Consider the following 23,338-nt stretch of genomic DNA (forward strand, 5'->3'; position numbering starts at 1 on the left):
TAAACTAGCTCTAAAGCTGAGTTCTGTCAAATCTCATCCTGACAATTTCAATTATCAGCTTATCTTCACAGACACAGGACAAGACCAGAAATCATCCCTTCACTTACACTAAGATGAATGCGTAATTGGCTTTTTCCTCTACTTCTTTTCACATGTAAAATGTAGATTTATTGAGGCTAGTCAAAGCCTCACAAGAAAGCAACCATTTGCCTTACCGCCTACCTTTCCCTCTTTTTTAACTTGTTCTTGCCCTTTCCCCTCCAAACCCTGAAGTTCCCAAAACCCCTCTAGAAAAGCACAGGTCACAGTTACTCCTGTGACCTATGTTTTTCCCAGGTACATACTAAACCCTTGACTAAGTAAACCTCTACAGATTGAGACCTGCCACTTTTTGGTTAACAAGTGATATAGAACAATAAGGAGAAAAAAAACTACACTAAAGATAGTGCGAATCAGCCCCAAAATAATGAGGACTAAACAAAAGTAAATCAGTTAAAAGTTTCTCTTGACTGTAAAGATCCTTCACTGCACCACATTTATTAAGCAGCCTAACTTCCTAAGCAAAAAAAAAGCAATGTTAAAATGTTACATCTCATACCAACAACAAATGTCAAGCTCCTTACTTCCCTCACTCCTGGTTTGCTGGCTTCTATGAACTATGTTAAGTGTTCCAGTGGAATTTTTTTTTTCTCAAAATAATTATTTTTGAAGAATGAATCTATGATTGCTTCAACCAATTCCATCCCCATCATAATGAAATTCTTTAAAAAAAAAAAAAAAAAAAACTGTTCATTTTATTCTAACAACAGCAGGCAGCCAAGGTCCAATTGTGGTTAGAGAACATCCATCTGCGTATACCAGGTAGTATAACATTCTCCCTTCATGCCCCTACCCAAAATCCACATTCTGCTTGGCTTCCCCTTTGTTACCTACATTCATGCTGCACAAAATTAAGCATACATGTATCACTTGAACTAGGTCCTTGCAGAATTTTCAGACTGCCATTACCAGGATTCCTCTTGTAGGATAGGATTTTAATAAATAATTCACAGAAGTCATTTCAAATTCCCCCACTGCAGCTCCTAAATATTATACTAAAATATGCAACTTCACCACTGACTTTTTTGTTAAGGAACTAAAGCCATTCAAAATGAACTACTTCATCTACCATATTCTTCAACCACTGAAACATGTTTCTCTCCCTGTTTCAGTCAGTTCAATACAATGTATTTCAAAAGGGATAAATAAAAACCTACAAATACATTTTAATATGTTTAAATTATTATGTATTAGATTATTATATACATGTAGGTTATTACATACTTTTCTTAATGTAACAAGCACTTATGCAGCAACAATAAGACTGATGAGCCTGGGTGATTAAGTAGTTCAAGTGATCTAACATAGTGTGTAACTAGAGTCTTAAAAAAATAAAAAATATAAGATGAATGGGAACTAGGGAGAAACAATAAAAATAATATTTAAAAAAAGAGAAAAGAGGAGGCCAAAAAGAAGTTGTTTGAAGAGGTATTTTACAAATCTGTGTAAACCAAGATTCATGACTCTATAAATCCCAAATATAAAACGGTACAGAAACTGAACCAAAAATAACAAATGATAGAATTGGCAGATAAGGCCTATAAAATGACTATTATAAATATGATCAAGGATTTAAAGATAAACATCTAACAAAATAAGAAGAAAAATGAAAGACATAAAAAAGAACCAAAAGAAATTCTAGAGCTGAAAAAATATAAGATCTGAAGTAAAATATTCCCCAGGTGGATATAACAGCAGTTTCTAAATTGCAGAAGAAGAATGTTAAAGGAAGTTCCTTGGGCTACAGGAAAATGATACAGAGAAAACTGAAGAGCACAAGAAGTTAAATATGAGAAAAAGACCTACTCCTTGCTCTTTAATTTCTTCAAAATATAACAGACTATTTAAAGCCAAAAAGAAAAAGACCCAGGAGGTGGAGGTTGCAGTGAGCTGAGATCCTGCCATTGCACTCCAACCTATGCAAGTATTTTGTAGAATTTGTAACCTATGTATTAGTGAAATGAATGAGAGCAGAAGCATAAAATCTAGAAGGTAACAAAAGATTCTTACAATGTACATGAAGTGTTATGATAGTATTAGAATGTACATGAGTTAAAGAGTTGGGTTATAAACTCCAGAGCAACTACTAAAATAATAAAACAAAATTATATAGCTAATGTGCCAATGATGGAGATAAAATAGAACATTAAAAATAATCTAGAAGGCAGGAAAGGAGGGGGAAAAACAAAAACAGAAGAGACAAAGAGAAAACAAACAGCAAGACAGTAAGTACACTTAGATCCAAATACATTAAAAATTACAACAAAAGTAAATGGTCAGCTGGGCGCAGCGGCGCATGCCTGTAATCCCAGCACTTTGGGAGGCCAAGGCGGGCAGATCATGAGGTGAAGAGATCAAGACCATCCTCGCCAACATAGCGAAACCCCATCTCTACTAAAAAAATATATATATATTAGCTGGGTGTGGTGGCGTGCACCTGTAGTTCCAGCTACTCGGGAGGCTGAGGCAGGAGAATTGCTTGAACCCAGGAGGTGGAGGTTGCAGTGAGCTGAGATCGTGCTATTGCACTCCAGCCTAGGCAGCAAGAATGAAACTCCATTTCAAAAAAAAAAAAAAAGTTAATGGTCAGCTTTTTCTGTAAAGGGTCATATGATAAATATTTTAGGTTTTGTGGGCCAAGAGACAAAATCTACAATATTATGCAAGTATTTATACAAGTGAGAAAACAACCCTCCACAGATTTCTTAACAAAATTTAAAACTTAATTATGGATACTAAAATTTGCATTTCGTATTAGTGTCATGTGTCACAGTATTATTCTCCTTTTGATATATTTCAGCCATTTAAACATGTAAAAACCATTTTTACTTTGCAAACCACACCATAAACAAGTAAGAAGTGGAATTTGGCCCACAGATAGTAGTTTACTTACCCTAGTCTAAACCCAACTAAAAGACACAGATTATCAAACTGGATTTTCAAAAGGTATCTATGATAAACACTCTTTAAAGATAAAAATAGGTGAAAATTTTTTTTAAAAAAAAGGAAAAACAAAAATATATACCATGTAAACACTAATTATAAGAAACCAAAAGTGGCTATATTAACATAAGAAAAACTAGACTTCAGGACAAGGAATTTTAACAAAAAGAAAAGGGATATTTCACAATGCTAAAACGGTCAATTCATTAAGAAAACACAAAAATTCTAAGTGACTGTGCCCTTAACAGCAGAACTTCAAAATAGCTGAAGCAAAATCAGACTCAAGATGATTGAATTGGACCAGTCAAATTGAAGTGATAAGTCTGTTATAATCTGTTATAATCTCTCTCCCACTGTTATAATTTATCTCTCCCACAGACTGTAACTGAAAACTCTTGACAGAATATAAAAAGCAACAACCTGAGGACTCTTTCCTTCTTTTTTCATTGAGATGGGGTTTCGCTATGTTGCGCAGGCTGGTCTTGAGCTCCTGAGCTCAAGTGATCTGCCCACTTTGGCTTCCCAAAGCGCTGGGATTATAGGCGTGAGCCACCACATCCAGCCTCTTTAAAAAGTAAACAGGAACAGCCAGATTGGAGAGGAAAGTAAAAACCTGAACCTCTGTTATGGTGGTGAGTTTTCCATTTTTCTCATCATCACCTCCCAGCTTTGATCTAAGGGTGGCCCGAGTTGCAGAACAGCAGTGAGCAACAAAACAAAGAAATCCAATCTTTCTGGCCAAATAACAGAAAAAGAAGTCCCTGCAAATTAGAGAGTATCTGAGAAATCATGACTTGTTTCTGTTTTGTTTTCTCTCCCAGTTCTACCGCTAGCCCCAACCACAGAACTACCTGAAATGCTGGTAGTGGCGGTAGTACTGTAAGCATCTACAACCTGGAGGAAAAGAAGTGTCTCAAAGGCTGAAATACTGAAGCAAAGAGGCCCCTATAACCCAAAAATGGAAAGGAAAATCTCTTATTATTTTTTCCTCTCGTTTCTCTCACCACTTTGTCCTAAAGTTAGCTCCAGACATGAGATTCTGCACAACAGCACAAAGCAGCAAAAACTCTAAGAAAGAAACCTGTCTTTCTACAGAGGGGTAGAAGGAAAATGGGCCCAAGGAGTGTGGGGAAATCTCAGAGAAGAGAGAGCTGAAGAAGTTTACACCTAATTCTGTGTGTAAACTAACTGTGTATGCATGTGGAACAGACTGAAGAAGCACAGCAAAGGTTTTGAGAATTGAAAATACTTTGGAACCAGAAAGCAAGACAGATCTTGCAGTCTGGACACAACCAGGTGGAATGTCTGCTTTAAAAAAAAAAAAAAAAGTCAACATTCTTCAGAGGATTTTAACAAGAAATAGTCTCAAAATATAATATTCAAAAAATCTGGGGAACAAGCCAATTACTCAACAAACAAAAAAACACAAAAGGGTGACCTATTCTCAAGTGAAAAAATAATTCACAGACCAATCCCAAGATGTCCCAGATGCTGAAATGATCAAACACTTTAAAACTGATATAATAATACTCCATAAAATAAACGTGAAAACACCTGTAATGAATAAAAATATTAAAACTATCAACAGAGAAACAAAAAAACTTTAAAAAACCAATGTAAATTTTAAACCAGAAAAATACAATATCTAAAATTAAAAATTCATCAGATGAGATCTCAATAGCAGAATGGAGATTAACAAAGTAAAGAGTCAGTGAGCTTGAACATAGGGAAAACAATGAAAAGAGCCTAAGGAATTGTAAAAACAGTATGGAAATGTCTACCATTTTTGTCTATTGAGTTCCAGAAGAGAAAGAGATTCGTGTAGCAACAAAACAATTACCAACAAATAATGGATGAAAACTTCCCAAATTTGGTTAAAGATATAAAGTTACAGATTCAAGAATCTCAGTGATCCAAAAAAAAAGATAAACTCAAAGAAAACCACTCACAGATAATCAAACTGCTGAAAAGAAAACGATGAAATAAAAGTACTAAAAGCAAAGAAAAATAACACATTACAAATAGGAAAACACTGATTAAAATCACTTTAGATTCCTTGTCAGAAACAATGGAGTTGAGAAGACATTGGAAAAGCATTTTTAAAGTGCTCAAGGAAATATATGTATGGCTGTTGAAAGCAAAATATATTAGACTGGTAGGTTTTTCAATGTATATAAATGTAATACATATGTCAGTATCAGGAATGAGAGGATATTAATACATATCCTGCAGACATTAAAAGGATAATAAGAAAATATTACTCTGTAACAGAGAAACAACTCTTTCCCCATACTTAGGTGAAATTGACCAATTCCTTGAAAGATGAAAACACCAAAGTACACTCAAGAAGAAACAGATAACCTGAATGGTCTTTTGCACTCAGATTTAAATTTTTTTTTTTTGAGATGGAGTCTCACTCTGTTGACCAGGCTGGAGTGCAGTGGTGTGATCTCAGCTCACTGCAACCTCTGCCTCCTGGGTTCAAACGATTCTCCTGCCTCAGCCTCCCAAGTAGCTGGGATTACAGGCATGCAGGCACCACCATGCCTGGCTAATTTTTGTATTTTAGTAGATACGGGGGTCTCACCATGTTGACCAGGCTGGTCTTGAACTCCTGACCTCAAGTAATCCACCCACCCTGGCCTCCCAAAGTGCTGGTATTACAGGTGTGAGCCACCATGACCAGTCCAAACTTAAATTTTTCTATAATGATATGCATCTATCTTTTCCTTTTCTGATTTGGCTTTTCCTACCCTGACAATCACAAAAATACACTCCATTTTTCCTTCTTACAGGCTTATTTTTCACATTTAAATATTTGATTCACTAAAAATAATTTTTATGTACAACTAAGGAAATTAATTTTATTTTATTCCACTCAAAGATGCAATTGTCCTAACACCATTTACTGCATAGTTACCATTTACTGCATAGTTACCATTTCCTCCAGTGATATGTGAAGCGGATTCTGTCATGTACTGAAATCCTTTATATACATAGGTTTGTTTCTGGTACCCTGTTCTAGCAATTTACTTCTATAACAAACCAATACCACACTGGTTTAATCACTGTAACTCTGTAGTCTATCTTAATACATAACGTTCTTTTTAAAAATTTTCTTCCTGTGTACCTCTACTTGTCCAGATATATTTCAGAATTAGTTTATAAAAATAACTGAAAATTTGAAATTCCCACCCAAGTTACAGGCTAATTTAGAGATAAGTTACATCTTTTCAAGGTTGACTCCTAGCAATCAATATGGCATCTCTCCCCATTCATTCAGGTGTTCATTTCCTTCAATAATATTTTATAATTTTCTTTATTAAAATTTTACATAAATTTTAGTTTCTTCGTTGATACTTGTTATTTTTGTTGGTATTATGAATGGCATTTTTATTTTCTACTGTTGCTGCTAACCTTCCTAAAAGTCGTTAAATCTTTTTTTTTTTTGAGACGGAGTCTCACTCTGTTGCCCAGGTTGGAGTGCAGTGGCATGATCTCAGTTCACTGCAACCTCCACCTGTTGGGTTCAAGTGATTTTCCTGTCTCAGCCTCCTGAGCAGCTGGGATTTCAAGCGTTCACCACCACGCCCTGCTAATTTTTTTTTTTTTTTTTAGACAGAGTATCACTGTCACCCAGGCTGGAGTGCAATGGTGCAGTCTCAGCTCACTGCCACCTCCGCCTCCCAGGTTCAAGCGATTCTTCCACCTCAGCCTCCCGAGTAACTGGGACTACAGGCACATGCCACAACACCCAGCTAATTTTTGTATTTTTAGTAGAGACGGGGTTTCACTGTCTTGGCCAGACTGGTCTTTAACTCCTGATCTCATGATCTGCCCACCTTGGCCTCCCAAAGTGCTGGGATTACAGGCTTGAGCCACCCCGCCCAGCCATTTTTGTATTTTGAATAGAGACGGGGTTTTGTCATGTTGACCAGACTGGTCTCAAACTCCTGACCTCAAGTGATCTGCCCACCTTACCCTCCCAAAGTGCTGGGATTACAGGCGTGAGCCACCATGCCTGGCAAAAAGTCTTTAAATCTAATAGCTTATCCATTCCCTTTCTTAAATACTTTACCAATCATGAGAATTTTTTCACTTTTTTTCTAATGACACTTCATTTCTTTTTTCTGTCATCTTGCATTGTCTGGATTCTTTAATACAATGTCAAAGAGCTATGGTGATAACTATCATGCCCTAACTGTTCCTGTTTCAATATATCTTGATGGTAATGGATTTTAAATTTCAGCATAAAACGTAAGACTTTGATAGATACTTGGTTAAGCAAGTTTCCTTCTAAGTTTTCCAAGAACTTTACATGTGCATATACATAAAATGGATTTTAAATTGTATCCAGTGCTTGTTCTTTATCTATTGATACTTTTTCGCTCTTCACTACTTTATGTGGTAAACCACAGTGAAAGATTTCTCTAGTGCTTTATCATCCTTGCCATGGAAAGCATTGTGATTACATTCCCTACACAAATGCATCATAGCCCTATTGTGTAACAGTTTGGCTACACCTATACTTACCCTGTACCAAGGTTCATTTGGTTCAGAAATGAATCATGAGTTCCCTAAGCCAATTAGGATAATCCCATCCCCTCTGTCACAGTGACTTATTTAGAGGTTTGAATGTAACCCAGGCCTATGGCTACCAGTTCATGTCATTTCCCTCACCACTAGAAAACGGTTTCACTGGTCCAATCAGAGTGAAACTCAGAACTTTTATTTAATCAGTAAAATAGGCCAGGGATGGGTGCAGTGGCTTGCACCGATAATCCCAACACTTTGGGAGGCTGAGGTGGGCAGATTGCCTGAAGCCAGGAGTTCAAGAACAGCCTGGTCAACATGGCAAAACCCCACCACTACAAAAAAAAAAAAAAATTAGCTAGGCATGGTGGTACATGCCTGCCATCGCAGCTACTTAGGAGGCTGAATGGCATCACAGCACTTCAGCCTGGATGACAGAATGAGACCCTGACACCAGAGAAATTTTAAAAATCAGTAAAAGAATGAAGACTTTCTGTTTGCCACCAGGCATAAACAGGCCACCTTACCTACCAGTTTCCCTTACCTACCAGTTTCTGCTGGTAGCTACTTTGTAACCAGCTAAGGAGAAAGGTAACCTAGAGATCACAGCTGAGTAGTTTACCAAAAAACACCATCAGAGCCTAGATCAAACTATACCTGTGGTGTTTAAGCCAGCTGAAGTTGGAGCTGGTTTTGGTTTTATTTATTTTTGCACCCAAAAGCATCTTGACTTATAAGCTAGTATTCAAAGTACAAATCCTAATTATTCATAGATATATGTATTATTTAATACACTGTTGGAATTGATGTATTTTACTTAGAGTTTTACTAAACATAACTTTAAATAAGTCTAGTGAAACTGAGTAAGAAGGCACATCATATGAAAGACTATCTCCATTACACTATTCTGTGATGCCCAAGTATTTACTCACTTGTTCAATAAGTATCTTGTTAATGACCTACCATGCATGAAGTACTGAGTATAAAATGAGGACCCAGACATAGTCTTTATTCCCAAAGAACAGTAAGACCTGGTTTTTATAGGCAGAGATACAGGCAGAAACATAAGACCACTGAAGTGGAAACTCTCAACGAGAACTGAAAGCTTGAAAAAAGCTAATAATTTTTTCTGATTTTCATCTTAAAATTTTCACCATTACTTTATAACATTTCTTCAATAGTTTCTAAGAATTCAATACAGTACCTGTGTTAGACGGATCCAAAATTAACTGAAGAGATGGCTTATTTGTTTGGTTGGCTGGAATATCTCCAAATGAATGGTCTGAAATCTCACTGGAACTTTGACAATCAACAAGAAGACCACTTTGCCTTTTCTCGGAATCTCTCAAAATCTCTTCCATGGCTTTTTCCAATTGTTCATCACCATTAGAAACTATCTACAGACAGAGCAAGATAATTCTATTTCAATTCTATTATAGTTTTGAAGCGAAATTTTATGAAAATATTTCATTTCTAGAAGAAATGAAAACAATCTAAATATTTAAATATGGTTACTAAAACACTAAGAAGTTGTTTCACATATATAATACATTAAAATCCAGATTATAAAACTAAATTAGAGGAAGATTATTAGTTTCACAAAAGGATTCTTTATAAAACACTTAAGGCAGTTTTCAACTACATTTTATATAATATAAGATCCTATTTATAGAGATGTATTTATCTTTTTTTCCCTTTCTTTTTAAAGACAGAGTCTCGCTCTGTCACCCAGGCTGGAATGCAGTGGTGCAATCTTGGCTCACTGCAAACTACGTCTCCTGGGTTCAAGCGATTCTGATGCATCAGCCTCTCAAGCAGATGGGACTACAGGTGTGCACAACCACACCCAGCTAATTTTTGTATTTTTTGTAGAGACGGGATTTCACCACATTGGCCAGGCTGGTCTTGAACTCCTTACCTCAAGCAATCCACCCACCTTGGCCTCCCAAACTGCTGGGAGTACAGGCTATGAGCCACTATGCCTGACCCTTCTTTTTCTTTTTCTTTTTTAGGAACACATCCTAAAAATCAGATAACCTTAAATGTACATGTCTAAAGGAAACAATGGGTAAATTTAAATAGGATCTATTATGAATATCATTTAAAAGGTTATATTTCTTGTTAGCAGAGCATAACCATATTTCTATTTCTTTACCAATTGTTTGCTAGCCCCCAAGATGAATCCTGCTAATTTCCTTACACTTAAGTTGACTGACAGTTTTCTCAAAGGCAGGTGAGACACAAAGCCTAAGCAAATAAATGATGTCTTAAACACAATGCTAAAATACAGGTATCTAAAAATAAAGTCATTGATTAGTTAAATAAAATTATAAAACAATATATTCTTAACATAAACATTTAGTAATCTCATTTCCAGAATATATTTTATTAGACTGATATACTAATACACCTTTGATGCCATAGTTAACACTAAATAAAAGTCATAAATAATACATAGCACTTTTAACTACTTTTCCTATTCCTGTTTCTAGAGGATAGTTATACCATCTTCAAGCCTATATAACTGAGTTTGTTTGTTTCCTTTTCTTTGACTTAGAAAGTGTAACACAAGGCCGGGCGCGGCGGCTCAAGCCTGTAATCCCAGCACTTTGGGAGGCCGAAACGGGCGGATCACGAGGTCAGGAGATCGAGACCATCCTGGCTAACACGGTGAAACCCCGTCTCTACTAAAAAATACAAAAAACTAGCCGGGCAAGGTGGCGGGCGCCTGTAGGCCCAGCTACTTGGGAGGCTGAGGCAGGAGAACGGCGTGAACCCAGGAGGCGGAGCTTGCAGTGAGCTGAGATCCGGCCACTGCACTCCAGCCTGGGCCACAGAGCGAGACTCCGTCTCAAAAAAAAAAAAAAAAGAAAAAAAGAAAGTGTAACACAAAAGTGAAAAAGAAAAGGGACTATATCTAAATAAAAACTCAAAAGCTAAAAATATAAGATATGCTTTAAAAACATTCAGACAAGTCGACTGTTAAATCACACAATGGAACATTACCAGCTGATTTAAAACATAAAAATCATGAAGCAAAAAAAGTCTCTCAAATGAAAGCAAAACATTTCATTAACTTCTGAAACCCAGCAGTAAGAGAAACAAAAACATCCAGATAAAGTAATGTAAATTTTAACCATTATGTCTAATTCAGCAAAAAATCCTTTCTCTTCTTTTTCCTCTTTATTCTTCCCCCTAAAATTCCAAATTAAAAGGTAAATAACCAAAAGCAAGAACTTTTTAAAATATACAAACCAAATAATTAGGGTCTGGATAAATCAAATGTTGATTTTATTCTGAAAGTCAGCACTTGAGAAAAACTTTTGGATTTCACACATCTCCTGAGATAAGTTTCAAATATATATATATATATATATTTTTTTTTTTTTTTTTTTAGTTAAAAATTATACCATATGTAGAAAAGAAAAAAATACCTTCAGTTGAGGTTTTTCTTCATGTTTTGTAGAATTATCATCTGCATACTGAGGAACCAAAACAAATTCTTCACTGTTCATTGTAGCCACAGAATCAGATGATCCACTAACCTTCTGTAATGAAGCTCTGACCTCCATCTCAGTTCTACAAACTTCTCTTCCCACATCCACCTGGAAAAACGAAAGGGATTTAAAAAAAAAAAAAAAAACCCTTCTGATTAAAAATATGAACTAATTAAAAACATGAACTAATAAAGCTTTAAAAACGGTTCATGTGCAGAATCCTACTGGCTAGATAATTATCTCAAAGTTAGGAAAGCTACCTTCTTGGACTGAGCCACTTAATGGAAATGTACTTGCTCTTCATCCTAAGTTTCCAGACTAATAGAGTCACATTGTTACCTAAAAATTTACACAACCAGTTCATATCTCTACCAGATTTATCACTGTTTACTTGACACACACTCTCTCATTTCTCTCAGAAATACTGTTTTCTTTTCTTTTTAATAGAGGAAATAATTAAACGATACTAGAAATACCTACAAATGCATGCACAGACACAAAACCATATTCACTGACACTGCTATACTAATTAAATCTAAATACTTAAAAAAAAAACTTATCTCCTCAAGACCGAATATTGTACCTGCAAATATTTTTTGAGTCACTAAAGTTGACTAATACAGAATTCAACATCCTAAGACATATAGCTTCTCTTTCCTGACACATTATCACTTATTAACAACAAAAAGAAAAAGAGAAAAGCTTCTATATTGCATTCACATAGCAAATAATGTTTCAGTAATCAAAGACAGTGTAATTCTGTTTTCTCGACAGATCTCTACAGCATAGAAAGAACACTCACTATCATATCCAGAAGTTCATGTACTCACACAACTAAGTTCAACTGAAGATATATACTATATAACAGACACAACTCAGCCCTGAGGTTACAAAGTGAATAAGGAAGACAAGTAGCCTGCACTTCTGGTGCTTACATACTAGTGAGAAAACAAGAAACTGAGCAAATGGTGATTCCAAGTCACTCTAAAGGCTATGCAAAAAATACACATGTTAATGTGACAAACAGTAGCTGTGGGAAGTATAGGGACAAACTAAGGTGGTAGGAAAAAACTCTCTGAGAGGAAAATATCTGAGCCTAAAACTGAAAGACAAAAAAGAACCCTATTACACAATCTGCTCAGTGACCAAATAAGTAATGTGATAGAGGGGCAGAACAAGCAGGCTAGGGCTAAAGAACACAGGACCTTGTAAACCATAGTAAGTCTACTGATCCATGCCTAAAATCCTCCCAGAAATGTTATTTTTCTTTCTAATTAGGTTACCTTTTTCATTATAGCCTATAAATATAGTTGCAATATTCCATTTGGCCATTAGGTGACACTAACACCATTACTCTTGGCAATAAAAAGACTCCAGCTTCAAGTTACATGTGTATCTTTTAAAAAGTAATTACGTTCCAACGTTACAAAAAATCAAAAATTTAAGAATATTAAAAGAATAACCATAATCCTGGACCAGTGTAATTAGCTAGCCATCATTTATTTCTGTTATGCATGTTAACACCCTTTCTTTTTAAAATCCTTCCAGCAACATTCATCTGTCCTCTAAAGGTTTTTTCTCACTTTGTATATTATGTTTCTAAAAATGCGGAATGTGTTACAAGCCATGTCTTTACTCTTTCAGACTGCACAATGAATCCTTAACTGCCAAAACACCACATATTCCAGATGTCTTTCTTTGGTTAATCCTTCAAGTCCTTCTCAGGTTGCTGCTCCTCTACCTGATTTCTAAATGTTGGCAATTCCCTGAGTTCAGATCCTGACCTTTTCCCTTCTCACACACAAGTAATGTCTCTCATTGTCATGGATGAAAATACCATCTATAGGCTAACAGTCTTCCAAACTTCTACCCCAACTCAAATGTCTTCTCTAAATTCCTGCCCTGAAATCCACCTCTCTACTTGATATTTCCACATGGAAGTCTTATCAGTATCTTAAATGAAACATGACCAAAATGGAATTCCTAATGTCTCCTCCAAAATTGTTTCCAGTCCCGATTTACCATTTCAGTAAGTAACAGCACCATCTTCTACAAAGTTACTTGAACAAGAAACCTGGATATCATCTTCACCTCCACTTCTTTACTCCTCACATCAGCAAGTCATGTCAGACTCACTTCCAAAATAAGCCTCACATCTATCCATTTTTCCGTCTACCACTACTACCACTCTAGTCCAAACAATGCTCTTATCTACTATAAAAGCCTCCTAACCCATCTTCTACTTCCAGTCTTCTTCCCTCAATCTATGTCATTGTTCACAAAGCCGCCTATTTATTTATTTATTTATTTATTGGAAAATAAATTAGATTATATGAAAACTCCAGACCAAAACCTTTTCACTAAAATTTAAATAAAATTCAAACTTCTTCCCAAGACTTACAAGGCCCAATACACCCTTGCCCCATCACTTTCTCATTATAATTCCTTAATCACAGCAAGTTCTAACACAAGCAAAAACCAAGAAAAATCACTGCCAGCACACCTGACTTGAAAGAAAGATTAAAAGTGGTTCTTCAGACACAAAGAAAATTATATAGGTCAAAAACGTGGATCTAGTGATAAAAGGAAGGGTTAACAATATATTGGATGATTATACCACATGGATAAAAAAACATGACAGAAATGGCAAAAAAAAAAAAGGGAGGGAGAGAGAGGAATTGGAAATATCCTGTTATAAGGTAATGGCGCTACTTGTACGTGGGTTATATGCAGTATAAAATTATTTAAAAATCGATTTCTTTTACTCCTTTATTTTTAATTTTTGTGGGTACATGTGTATATACTAATATGTTATATGACATATTTCTATACAGGCATGAAATGCATAATAATCACTCAGGGTAAATGGCGTATCCATCACCTCAAGCATTTATCCTTTGTGTTAGAAACAATTCAATTATTCTCTTATTTTTAAATGTCCAATTAAATTAATTTTGACCACATTCACCCTGCTGTGCTAGCAGATACTAGTTTTATTCATTCTTTCTAATTATTTTTTCATACCTATTAACCATCCCCATGTCCCTTACCCATCCCACCTTCCCACTACCCTTCTCATCTTCTGGTAATCACTGTTTTATTCTCTATCTACGTGAGTTCAATTATTCCACTTTTTGGCAATCAGAAGTGAGAACGTATGAACTTTGTCTTTCTGTGCCTGGCTTATTTCACTTAACATAATGACATCTGCTTTCATCTATGTTGCTGCAAAATGACAGGATCTCCTTCCTTATGGCTGAATAGTACACAACATTTTCTTTCTTTATCTGTTCATGGACACTTATGTTGCTTCCAAATCTTGGCTGCTGTGAGTAGTGCTGCAATAAACAAGGGAGTGCAGATATCTCTTCTTCGGAGTATATACCTAGCAGTGGGATTGCTGAATCATGTGACAGCTCAATTTTTAGATTTCTAAGGAACATCCAAACTGTTCTCCATAGTGCCTGTACTAATTCATATTCCCACCGACAGTGTACTAGGGTTTCCTTTTCTCCACATCCTCACTAGCATTTGTTAATGCCTGACTTTTGAATAAAAACCAATTTACCCGGGATGAGATGATATCTCATTGTAGTTTTGATTTGCATTTCTCTGATGATCAATGTTGCTAAGCACCTTTTCATATGACTTTCTGCCATTTGTATATCTTCTTTTGAGAAATGTCTATTCAAAGCTATTGTCCATTTTAAAATTATATTTTATTATTATTATTATTATTATTATTTTGGAGATGGAGTTTTGCTCTTGTCACCCAGGCTGGAGTACAATGGCGCAATGTCAGCTCACTGTAACCTCCACCTCCCCAGTTCAAGCAATTCTCCTGCCTCAGCCTCCCGAGTGGTGTGCGCCACCACACCCAGCTAATTTTTGTATTATTAGTAGAGACAAGGTTTCACTATGTTGGCCAGGCTGGTCTCGAACTCCTGACCCCAGGTGATCTACCCGCCTTGGCCTCCCAAAGTGCTAGGAGTACACGCATGAGCCACTGTGCCCAATCTGAATTAGATTTTTAATTAGATTAGACTTTTTCCTTATAGAGTTGTTTGAGCTCCTTGTATATTCTGGTTATTAATCCCTTGTCAGATGGGTAGTTTGAAAATATTTTCTCCCATTCTGTAGGTTGTCTCTTCACTTTGTTGAGTATTTTCTTTGTTGTGCAGACATCTTTTTAACTTGATGTGATATCATTTGTCCATTTTTGCTTTTTTTGCCTACGCTTTTAGGGTATCACTCAATAAATCTTTGCCCAGTCTAACGTCCTGGAGAGTTTCCCAATAATTTCTCTTAGTAGCTTCATAGTTTGAGGTCTTATATTGGAGTCTTCAATGTATTTTAATTTCATTTTTGTGTATGATGAAATACAGGGGTCTGGTTTCATCCTTCTGTATGTGGATATTCATTTTTCCCAGCACCATTTATTGAACAGACTGTGCTTTCCCCAGTGTATGTTCTTAGCAGCTTAGTCAAAACTGAGTTCACCATAGATGTACAGATATATCTCTGGGTTCCCTACTCTGTTCCACTGGTCTATGTGTTTCTTGCTAGTACTGTTTTTTGCTGTTTTGGTTATTATAGCTATGTAGCATAATTTAAAAGCAAATAATGTGATAGATGCAGTTTTGTTCTTTTGCTTGGGCTAGCTTTGGCTATTCTGGGTCTTTTGTAGTTTCATATAAGTTTCAGGACTGTTTTTTCTATTTCTGTGAAGAATGTCATTGGTATTTTGATATGGATTACATTTAATCTGTAGATTGCTTTGGGTAAGTATGGGCATTTTAACAATATTGGTTCTTCCAACCCATGAACATGAAATATCTTTCCAATTTTGTGTCTTCTCTGATTTCTTACATCCATGTTTTATGGTTTTCATTGTGGAGGTCTTTCACTTCTTTGGTTTATTCCCAGGTATTTTATCTTATTTGTAGCTACTGTAAATGGGATTACTTTCTTGGTTTCGATTTCATATTTTTCACTGTTGGCATATAGAAATGCTACTGACTTTTGTATGTTGATTTTTTATCCTGCAACTTTAATAAATCTGTTTATCAGTTCTAACAGTTTTTTGGTGGAATCTTTAGGTTTTTACAAATATAAGACCATATCATCTGCAAACAAGGATAATCTGACATTTTCCATTCCAATTTGTATGTCCTTTATTGCTTTCTCTTGTCTGATTGCTCTAGCTAGGACTTCCAATACATGCTGAAAACAAAAGCAGTGAAAGTAGGCATCCTTATTGTGTTATCAATATCAGAGAAAAGGTTTTCAGCTTTTCCTCCTTCAGTATGATATTAGTGATGGGTCTGTCATATATGGCTTTTATTATGTTGAAGTATATTTCTTCCTTACCCAGTTTTTAAGGGTTTTTATCATGAAGGGATGTTGAAGGTTTTCAAATGCTTTTGTATCATCAACTGAAATCATCATATGGTTTTCATCCTTCATTCTGTTGATATGATGTATCACACCAACTGATACATGTCTGTTGAAGCATACTTGCATCCCTGGGATAAATCCCGCTGATTGTGATCAATTTGATCTTTCTAATGTGTTACTGTGTTTTGTCTGGAAACATTTTTTTTGAGGATTTTTGCATCAATATTCATCAAAGATATTAGCCTACAGTTGTTTGTTTGTTTGTTTTTGATGTGTCTTTGGTTGGGTATGAGCGTAATACTAGCCTCTTAGAATGACTTTGAAAATATTCTCTTCTCCTCTATTTTTTAGAATAGTTTGAATAAGTCTTACTCTGTCGCTCAGGCTAGAGTGCAGTGGCACAATCTCGGCTCACTGCAACCTCCACCTCCCAGGTTCAAGTGATTATCCTGCCTCAGCCTACAGAGTAGCTGGGACTACAGGCATGCACCACCATGTCTGGTTAATTTTTGTATTTTTAGTAGAGACAGGGTTTCACCATGTTGGCCAAGCTGGTCTTGAACTCCTGACCTCAGGTCATCCACCCACCTCAGCCTCCCAAAGTGCTGGGATTACAGGTGTGAGCCACCATGCCCGGCTGGAATAGTTTAAATATATTTGATTAGTTCTCTAAACATTTGGGAAAGTTCACCAGTGAAGTCATCAGGTTCCAGGCTTTTTTTGCTAGGACACTTTTCATTACAGCTTCAATCTCATTACTTATTGGTCTGTTGAGGTTTTGGATTTCTTCATGGTTCAATCTTAACAGATTGTATGTGTCTAGGCATTTAGCCATTTCTTCTAGGTTCTCCCATTTATTGGCATATAGTTGCTCATAGTAACCACTAATGATCCTTTGCATTTCTGCAATATCAACTGTAATGCCTCCTTTTTCATCTCTGATTTTATTTATTTGGATCTCTCTTTTTCTCTTAGTCTGGCTAAGGGTTTGTCAATTTTGATTAACTTTTCAAACCACCAGCTTTTAGTTTTGTTGATCTATTATATTGCTTTCTTTGTGTCAAATTCATTTATTTCTGCCCTGATCTTTATTATTTCTTTTCTTCTACTAATTTTGGGTTTGGTTTGCTCTTGCTTTTCTAGTTCTTTAAGATGTATTGTTAGGTTGCTTACTTGAAGTTTTCCTTCTTTTTTGATGTAGGCACTTATAGTAATAAATTTCCCTCTTAGTACTGCTTTAGCTGTATCGTATATATTTTGCTATCTTCTGTTTCCATTATCATTTGTTTCAATTAATTTTTCAATTTCCTCCTTAATTTCTTCATTGAAGCACTGGTCATTCAGGAGCATGTTATTTAATTTCCATGTGTTTGTATAGTTTCTAAAATTCCTCGTTACTGATTTCTATTAGGTTGATGCAAATGTAATTGCCTTTTTAACGACAAAGACTGCAATTCCTTTTGCACCAACCTAATAGTTTCATTCTGTTGTCATCAGAGACAATGCTTGATATTATCTCATTTTTTTAATGTTTTAAAACTTGTTTCGTGACCTAAGATATGGTCTATCCTTGAGAATAATCCATGTACTAAGGAAAAAAATATGTATTCGTCAGCCATTGGATTAAATGTTCTATAAACATCTATGAGGTTCATTTGATCTATAAGACACATTAAGTCGGATTACTCTTTATTGATTTTTTGACTGGAAGATCTGTTCAATGTTGAAAGTGACGTGTTAAAGTTTCCAGCTGTTATTGTATTTGGGTCTATCCCTCTCTTTAGCTCTAATAATATCTGCTTTATATATCTGGGTGCTCCAGGGTTAGGTGCATATATATGTACAATCATTATACCCTCTTGCTGAACTGACCTTTCAATCATTATATAGTGATCTTCTTTGTCTCTTCTAATAGTTTTTGTCTTAAAATCTATTTTGTCTGACAGAAGTATAGCTATTCCTGCTCCTTTTTGGTTTCCATTGGCATGGAATATCTTTTTCCATCCTTTTATTTTCAGTCTATGTGTGTCTTTACAGGTAAAATATGTTTCATGTAGGCAACACATCAGTGGGTCTTGGGTTTTTTTGTACATTCAGTCACTACTCTGTATCTTTTCATTGGAGAGTTTAGTCCATTTACATTCACTGTTAGTGCTAATAAGGACTTAGTCCTGCAACTTTGTTACTTGTTTTCTGGTTGTTTTATGGTATTTGCTTCCTTCTTTCCTTTCTGTCATCCTTTTAGTCAAGGTGATTTTCTATGATGGTATGATTTAATTTCTTGCTTTTCATTTTTTTTGTGCTTATTGTACGTTTTTAGATTTAAAGTTACAATGAGGCTTGCAAATACTATCTTGTAACCCATTATTTTAAGCTGATAACAACACTTTGCATAAGCAAGCAAACAAGCAAGAAGAAAACTAAGAAAGACACTACACCCTAAATTCATCCCCTGCTTAATCTTTTCTTGTCTCTATTTATATCTTTTTGGATTATCTATGTCTTGAAAAGTTGTTCGTTCGACTTAGGACAAGAGTAGTTTACACATCACAGTTACTGTTATCATACTCTGTCTTTTTCTGTAAATTTACTATTACCAGTGAGTTTTGTACCTTCAGGTAATTTCTTATTGCTCATTAATGTTCTTTTCTTTCTGGTTGAAGTATTCCCTTTAGCATTTCTTATAGGACAGGTCTGGTGTTCATGAAATCCCTCAGCTTTTCTTTGTCTGAGAAAGTCTTTATTTCTCCTTCATGTTTAAAGGATATTTTCACTAAACATACTATTCTAGAGGAAAAGTTTTTCCTTCAGCACTTTAAACATGTCCTGCTTCTCTCTTCTGGTATATAAGGTTTCCACTGAAAAGTCTGCTGCCAGACACAATGGAACTCTCTTGCTGCTTTTAGGATCCTTTCTTTATCCTTGACCTTTGGAAGTTTGATTATTAAATGTCTTGAGGCAGACGTCATCTTCCTTTAAATCTGCTTGGTGTTCTATAACCTTCTTGTACTTGGATATTGATACCTTTCTGTAGATTTGGTAAGTTCTCTGTTATTACCCCTTTGAATCAACTTTCTACCCATATCTTTCTCTATCTCCTCTTTAAGGCCAAGAACTCTTAAATTTGCCCTTCTGAGGCTATGTTCTAGATCCAGTAGGCATGCTTCATTGTTTTTGTTTTGTTTTGTTTTTCTTTTCTCTCCTCTGCGTATTTTTTTTTTTTTTTTGAGATGGAGTCTCGCTCTTGTCACCCAGGCAGGAGTGCAGTGGCACGATCTCGGCTCACTACAATGTCTGCCTCACGGGTTCAAGTGATTCGCGTTACTCAGCCTCCCAAGTAGCTGGGATTACAGGTACCCGCGACCAAGCCCGGCTCATATTTGTATTTTTAGTAGAGATGGGGTTTCCCCAGGTTGGCCAGGCTGGTCTCGAACACCGTACCTCAGGTGATCTGCGTGCCTCAGCCTCCCAAAGTGCTGGGATTACAGGCGTGAGCCAACACGCCCGGCCTCCTCTGTGTATTTTCAAATGGCCTGTCTTCAAGTTCACAACTTCTTCCTTTGGCTTGATCAATTCTGCTATTAAAAGCCTCCAACACATTCTTCAGTGTGTCAACAGTATTTTTCAATTCCAAAATTTCTGCTTGATTCTTTTTAATTATTTAAATCTGTGTTCAATATATCTGATAGAATTCTGAATTCCTTCTCTGTGTTTTCTTGAATTTCTTTGAACTTCCTCAAAACAGCTATTTTGAATTATCTGTCTGAAAGATTACATATCTCAGTTTCTCCAGAATTAGTCCCGGGTGCCTTATTTAGTTGCTTTGGTCAGGTCATGTTTTCCTGGATTGTATTGATGCTTATGGATGTTCATCTGTGTCTGGGCATTGAAGAGTTAGGTATCTATTGTAGTCTTCTCAGTCTGGGCTTGTTTGTACCCATCCTTCTCGGGAAGGCTTTCCTAGCATTCAAAAGGACTTGGGTGTTGTGATCTAAGCCGTATCTGCATTGGGGGCACTCCATCCAAACCCAGTAACACTGTAGCTCTTGCAGACTCACAAAGGTATAGCCTTGATGGTCTTGGATAAGAGATCTGGGAGAATTCTCTTGATTACCAGGCAGAGACTCTTGTTCTCTTTACTTACTTTCTCCCAAACCAATGGAATCTCTCTCTCTGTTCTGTGCCACCTGGGGCTGAGGACAGAGTGATACAAGACCCCTATTTCACCACCACTGAGACTGCACTGAGTCAAACCTAAAGTCAGTACAGCACTGTGTCTCACCAAAGGCCTGCTGTAAGCACGACCTGGCTACCCCCTATAGCAGCTCAAAGCCCTGATGCTCTATAATCAACAGGTAGCAAAGCCAGCCAGGTTTGTGTTCTTCCCCTCAGGGCAGCAAGTTCCCTTAGGCCCCAGGTGGGTCCAGAGGTGTCATCTGGGAGCCAGGGACTGGAGTTGCAAAACCTAGAGGTCTACCTAGTATTCTACTATGCTACAGCTGGGCTGGCACTCAAACCACAAGACACAGTTCTTCCCACTCATCTCTACCCTTTCCACAGGCAGAGGAGCCTTATCCCGTGGCCACCCACAACACAGGCCCATTGGGTGTACTTCCAGGCTACTGCCAATGTTCCCTTAAGGCCCAAGGGCTCTTCAGTCAGTTTCTGGTGAATGCTGGCTGGCCTGGAACGCATTCCTCAGGGCAGAGGGCTCACCTCTGGTCCAGGGCAGGTCCAGAAATATCATCTAAGAGCCAAGGCCTGTAAATGGGGACCCAAAGACTCCATTTTGTGCTCTACCTCATCCTCAAGCCCCAGGCCACAGACTGATACTGGTCCCAAGCCTGTTAGGAACCGGGCCACACAGCAGGAGGTAAGCAGTGCGTGAGTGAGTATTATTATTGGCTAAGCTCTACCTCACGTCCAATCAGCAGTGGCATTAGATTCTCATAGGAGTGTGAACCCTACTGTGAACTGCGCATGTGAGGGATCCAAGTTGAGTGCTCCTTATAAGAATCTAACTAATGCCTGATAATTTGAGGTACAACACTTTCATCCTGAAACCATCTCATCTCCCACCCCCATTCCGTGGACAACCATCTTCCACAAAACTGGTCCCTTGTGCCAAAAAGGTTGGGGACTGCTGTTCTGCCCTACTATGGCCAAGCTGATAAACTGAATAGCCCTATATTTTTAAAGGAAACACCAAAGATGACTTCACTGGTAAACTCCACCAAACATTTAAAGAAGAAATAACATCAATTTTCCACAATATCCTCCAGAATATAGAAGCAGAGGTAACACTTTCTAACTCATTTTGTGAGACCAGCATTGCTCTAATACCAAAACCAGATTACAAGAAAAAAAAAAACTATCCATCAATATCTATAATGACAGTAACACAAAAATTCTTAACAAAATATTAGAAAACCATATCCAACAATGTATTAAAAGAATTATATACCAGGTACAAAAGACTGGCTCAACATTCAGAAACCAATCAATGTCATCATACATATCAATAGGCTAAAGAAAAATCATAATCTTGTCAAATGAAATGCATTTGACAAAATCCAACATCCATTCATAATTTAAAAAAAAAAGAAAAAAAACCTCTCGGTAAACTAGCAATTGAGGGGAATTTCCTCTGATAAAGAAATTTACAAAACATCACACTTAATAATCATGAACCAGACACTTTCACCCTAAGATTGGAAGAAATAAAACGTATACAGATTGGAGAGAAAGAAATCAAACTGTCTTTATTTACAGATTACATGATTGTCAATGTGGAGAACCTCTAAAGATTCAAAAAGAGAAAAAAAGAAACCATCAGAACTAATAAGCAAGTATAGTAAGGTTGGAGGATACAAGGTAAATATACAAAAGTCACTATTCTCCCTACATACAATGGACAACAGGAATTTGAAAGTTAGAAAAGCAGTATCATTTACAAGAGCAAGGGAAAAAATGAAATACTTAGGTATAAATCTAACAAAATATGTATAGGGTCTGTAAGGAGAAATCTAAAAAACACTGAGGAAGGAAATTAAAGCAGATCTAATAAATGTAGAGATATTCAGTGTTCATGGATTAGAAAATTCAAGGTTGTTAAATTGTCAATTCTTCCCAACTTAAGCACTTTGATTCAAAAAATAACTTGCTGAGACTGATTGAGCACTGAACACTCAACTACAAGTTAGACTCTTTGTCCACAAATTTGGCCACTGAGATGAAGGAGACACGTTCCTTAAAAGACACAAAGTACCAAAATTCACACCAGGAAACACAGATAACTTGAATACCCCTATATTTTGAAAGAAATTGAATCAACAATAATTAATAGCCTTCTAAAAAAGACCCATCTGCACATGGGCAGGGATCAAGTCTATTTTTATTTTAGCCAACACATCCCCAGGACAGTGTCTACACACACTATGGGCTCAATAAATACTTCTTTAATAACCAAATGAATTATTTGGGATAGCAAGATGGACTCCAGCATCAGGTAGAAAGTTGGATTGCATGAGTTCTAAAGTCAAGTACTGACTTGACTCAAGATTCTCATGCTATGTGATTTCTAGAAGAATCCAGTTAGTTCCTGACTACATTCCAAAACGTCCTTTCAAAATATAATTTACTAAGTCTACTATTAAGCAGAAGTGTGCCATAACAAAATGTTAACTGTGTCTTTATGTATGGCAAACTGCTATTATTTCAAATCAAAAGAAATAACAGCTGGAATATTCTCAGAGGTCTTTTAAATAATATGAAGCTCACTGTTTTAGTGAATTTCAGATTAATACATCCATTTCAATGCAGCATGTACTACAGAACACTGTACAAACACAAAACTGCTTTAAAATGCA

At 36.4% G+C, this 23,338-nt stretch overlaps 1 protein-coding gene across 18 annotated transcripts in view; it reads right to left on the reverse strand.

Moving 5' to 3' along the window:
• RABGAP1L (RAB GTPase activating protein 1 like) overlaps positions 1-23,338 on the reverse strand; it is a 786,378-nt gene that overhangs the window by 706,128 nt on the left and 56,912 nt on the right. For 17 of the 18 annotated variants that reach the window (XR_004181472.1, XR_004181455.1, XR_004181462.1 and 14 more), the window contains 2 exons: positions 11,010-11,180; positions 8,780-8,972 (listed from right to left, as the gene is read on the reverse strand). Coding sequence is in view for 12 of the 18 variants with exons in the window: in XM_031661559.1 (XP_031517419.1) it covers positions 8,780-8,972; positions 11,010-11,180 (364 nt within the window). In the remaining 6 variants the exon portion in view is untranslated. Of the gene's footprint in view, positions 1-8,779; positions 8,973-11,009; positions 11,181-23,338 lie in introns of those variants that run through there. The other variant, XM_031661930.1, reaches the window with a different exon arrangement.

This window comes from Papio anubis, chromosome 1, assembly GCF_008728515.1.
Source record: "Papio anubis isolate 15944 chromosome 1, Panubis1.0, whole genome shotgun sequence".
Lineage (NCBI taxonomy): Eukaryota > Metazoa > Chordata > Mammalia > Primates > Cercopithecidae > Papio > Papio anubis.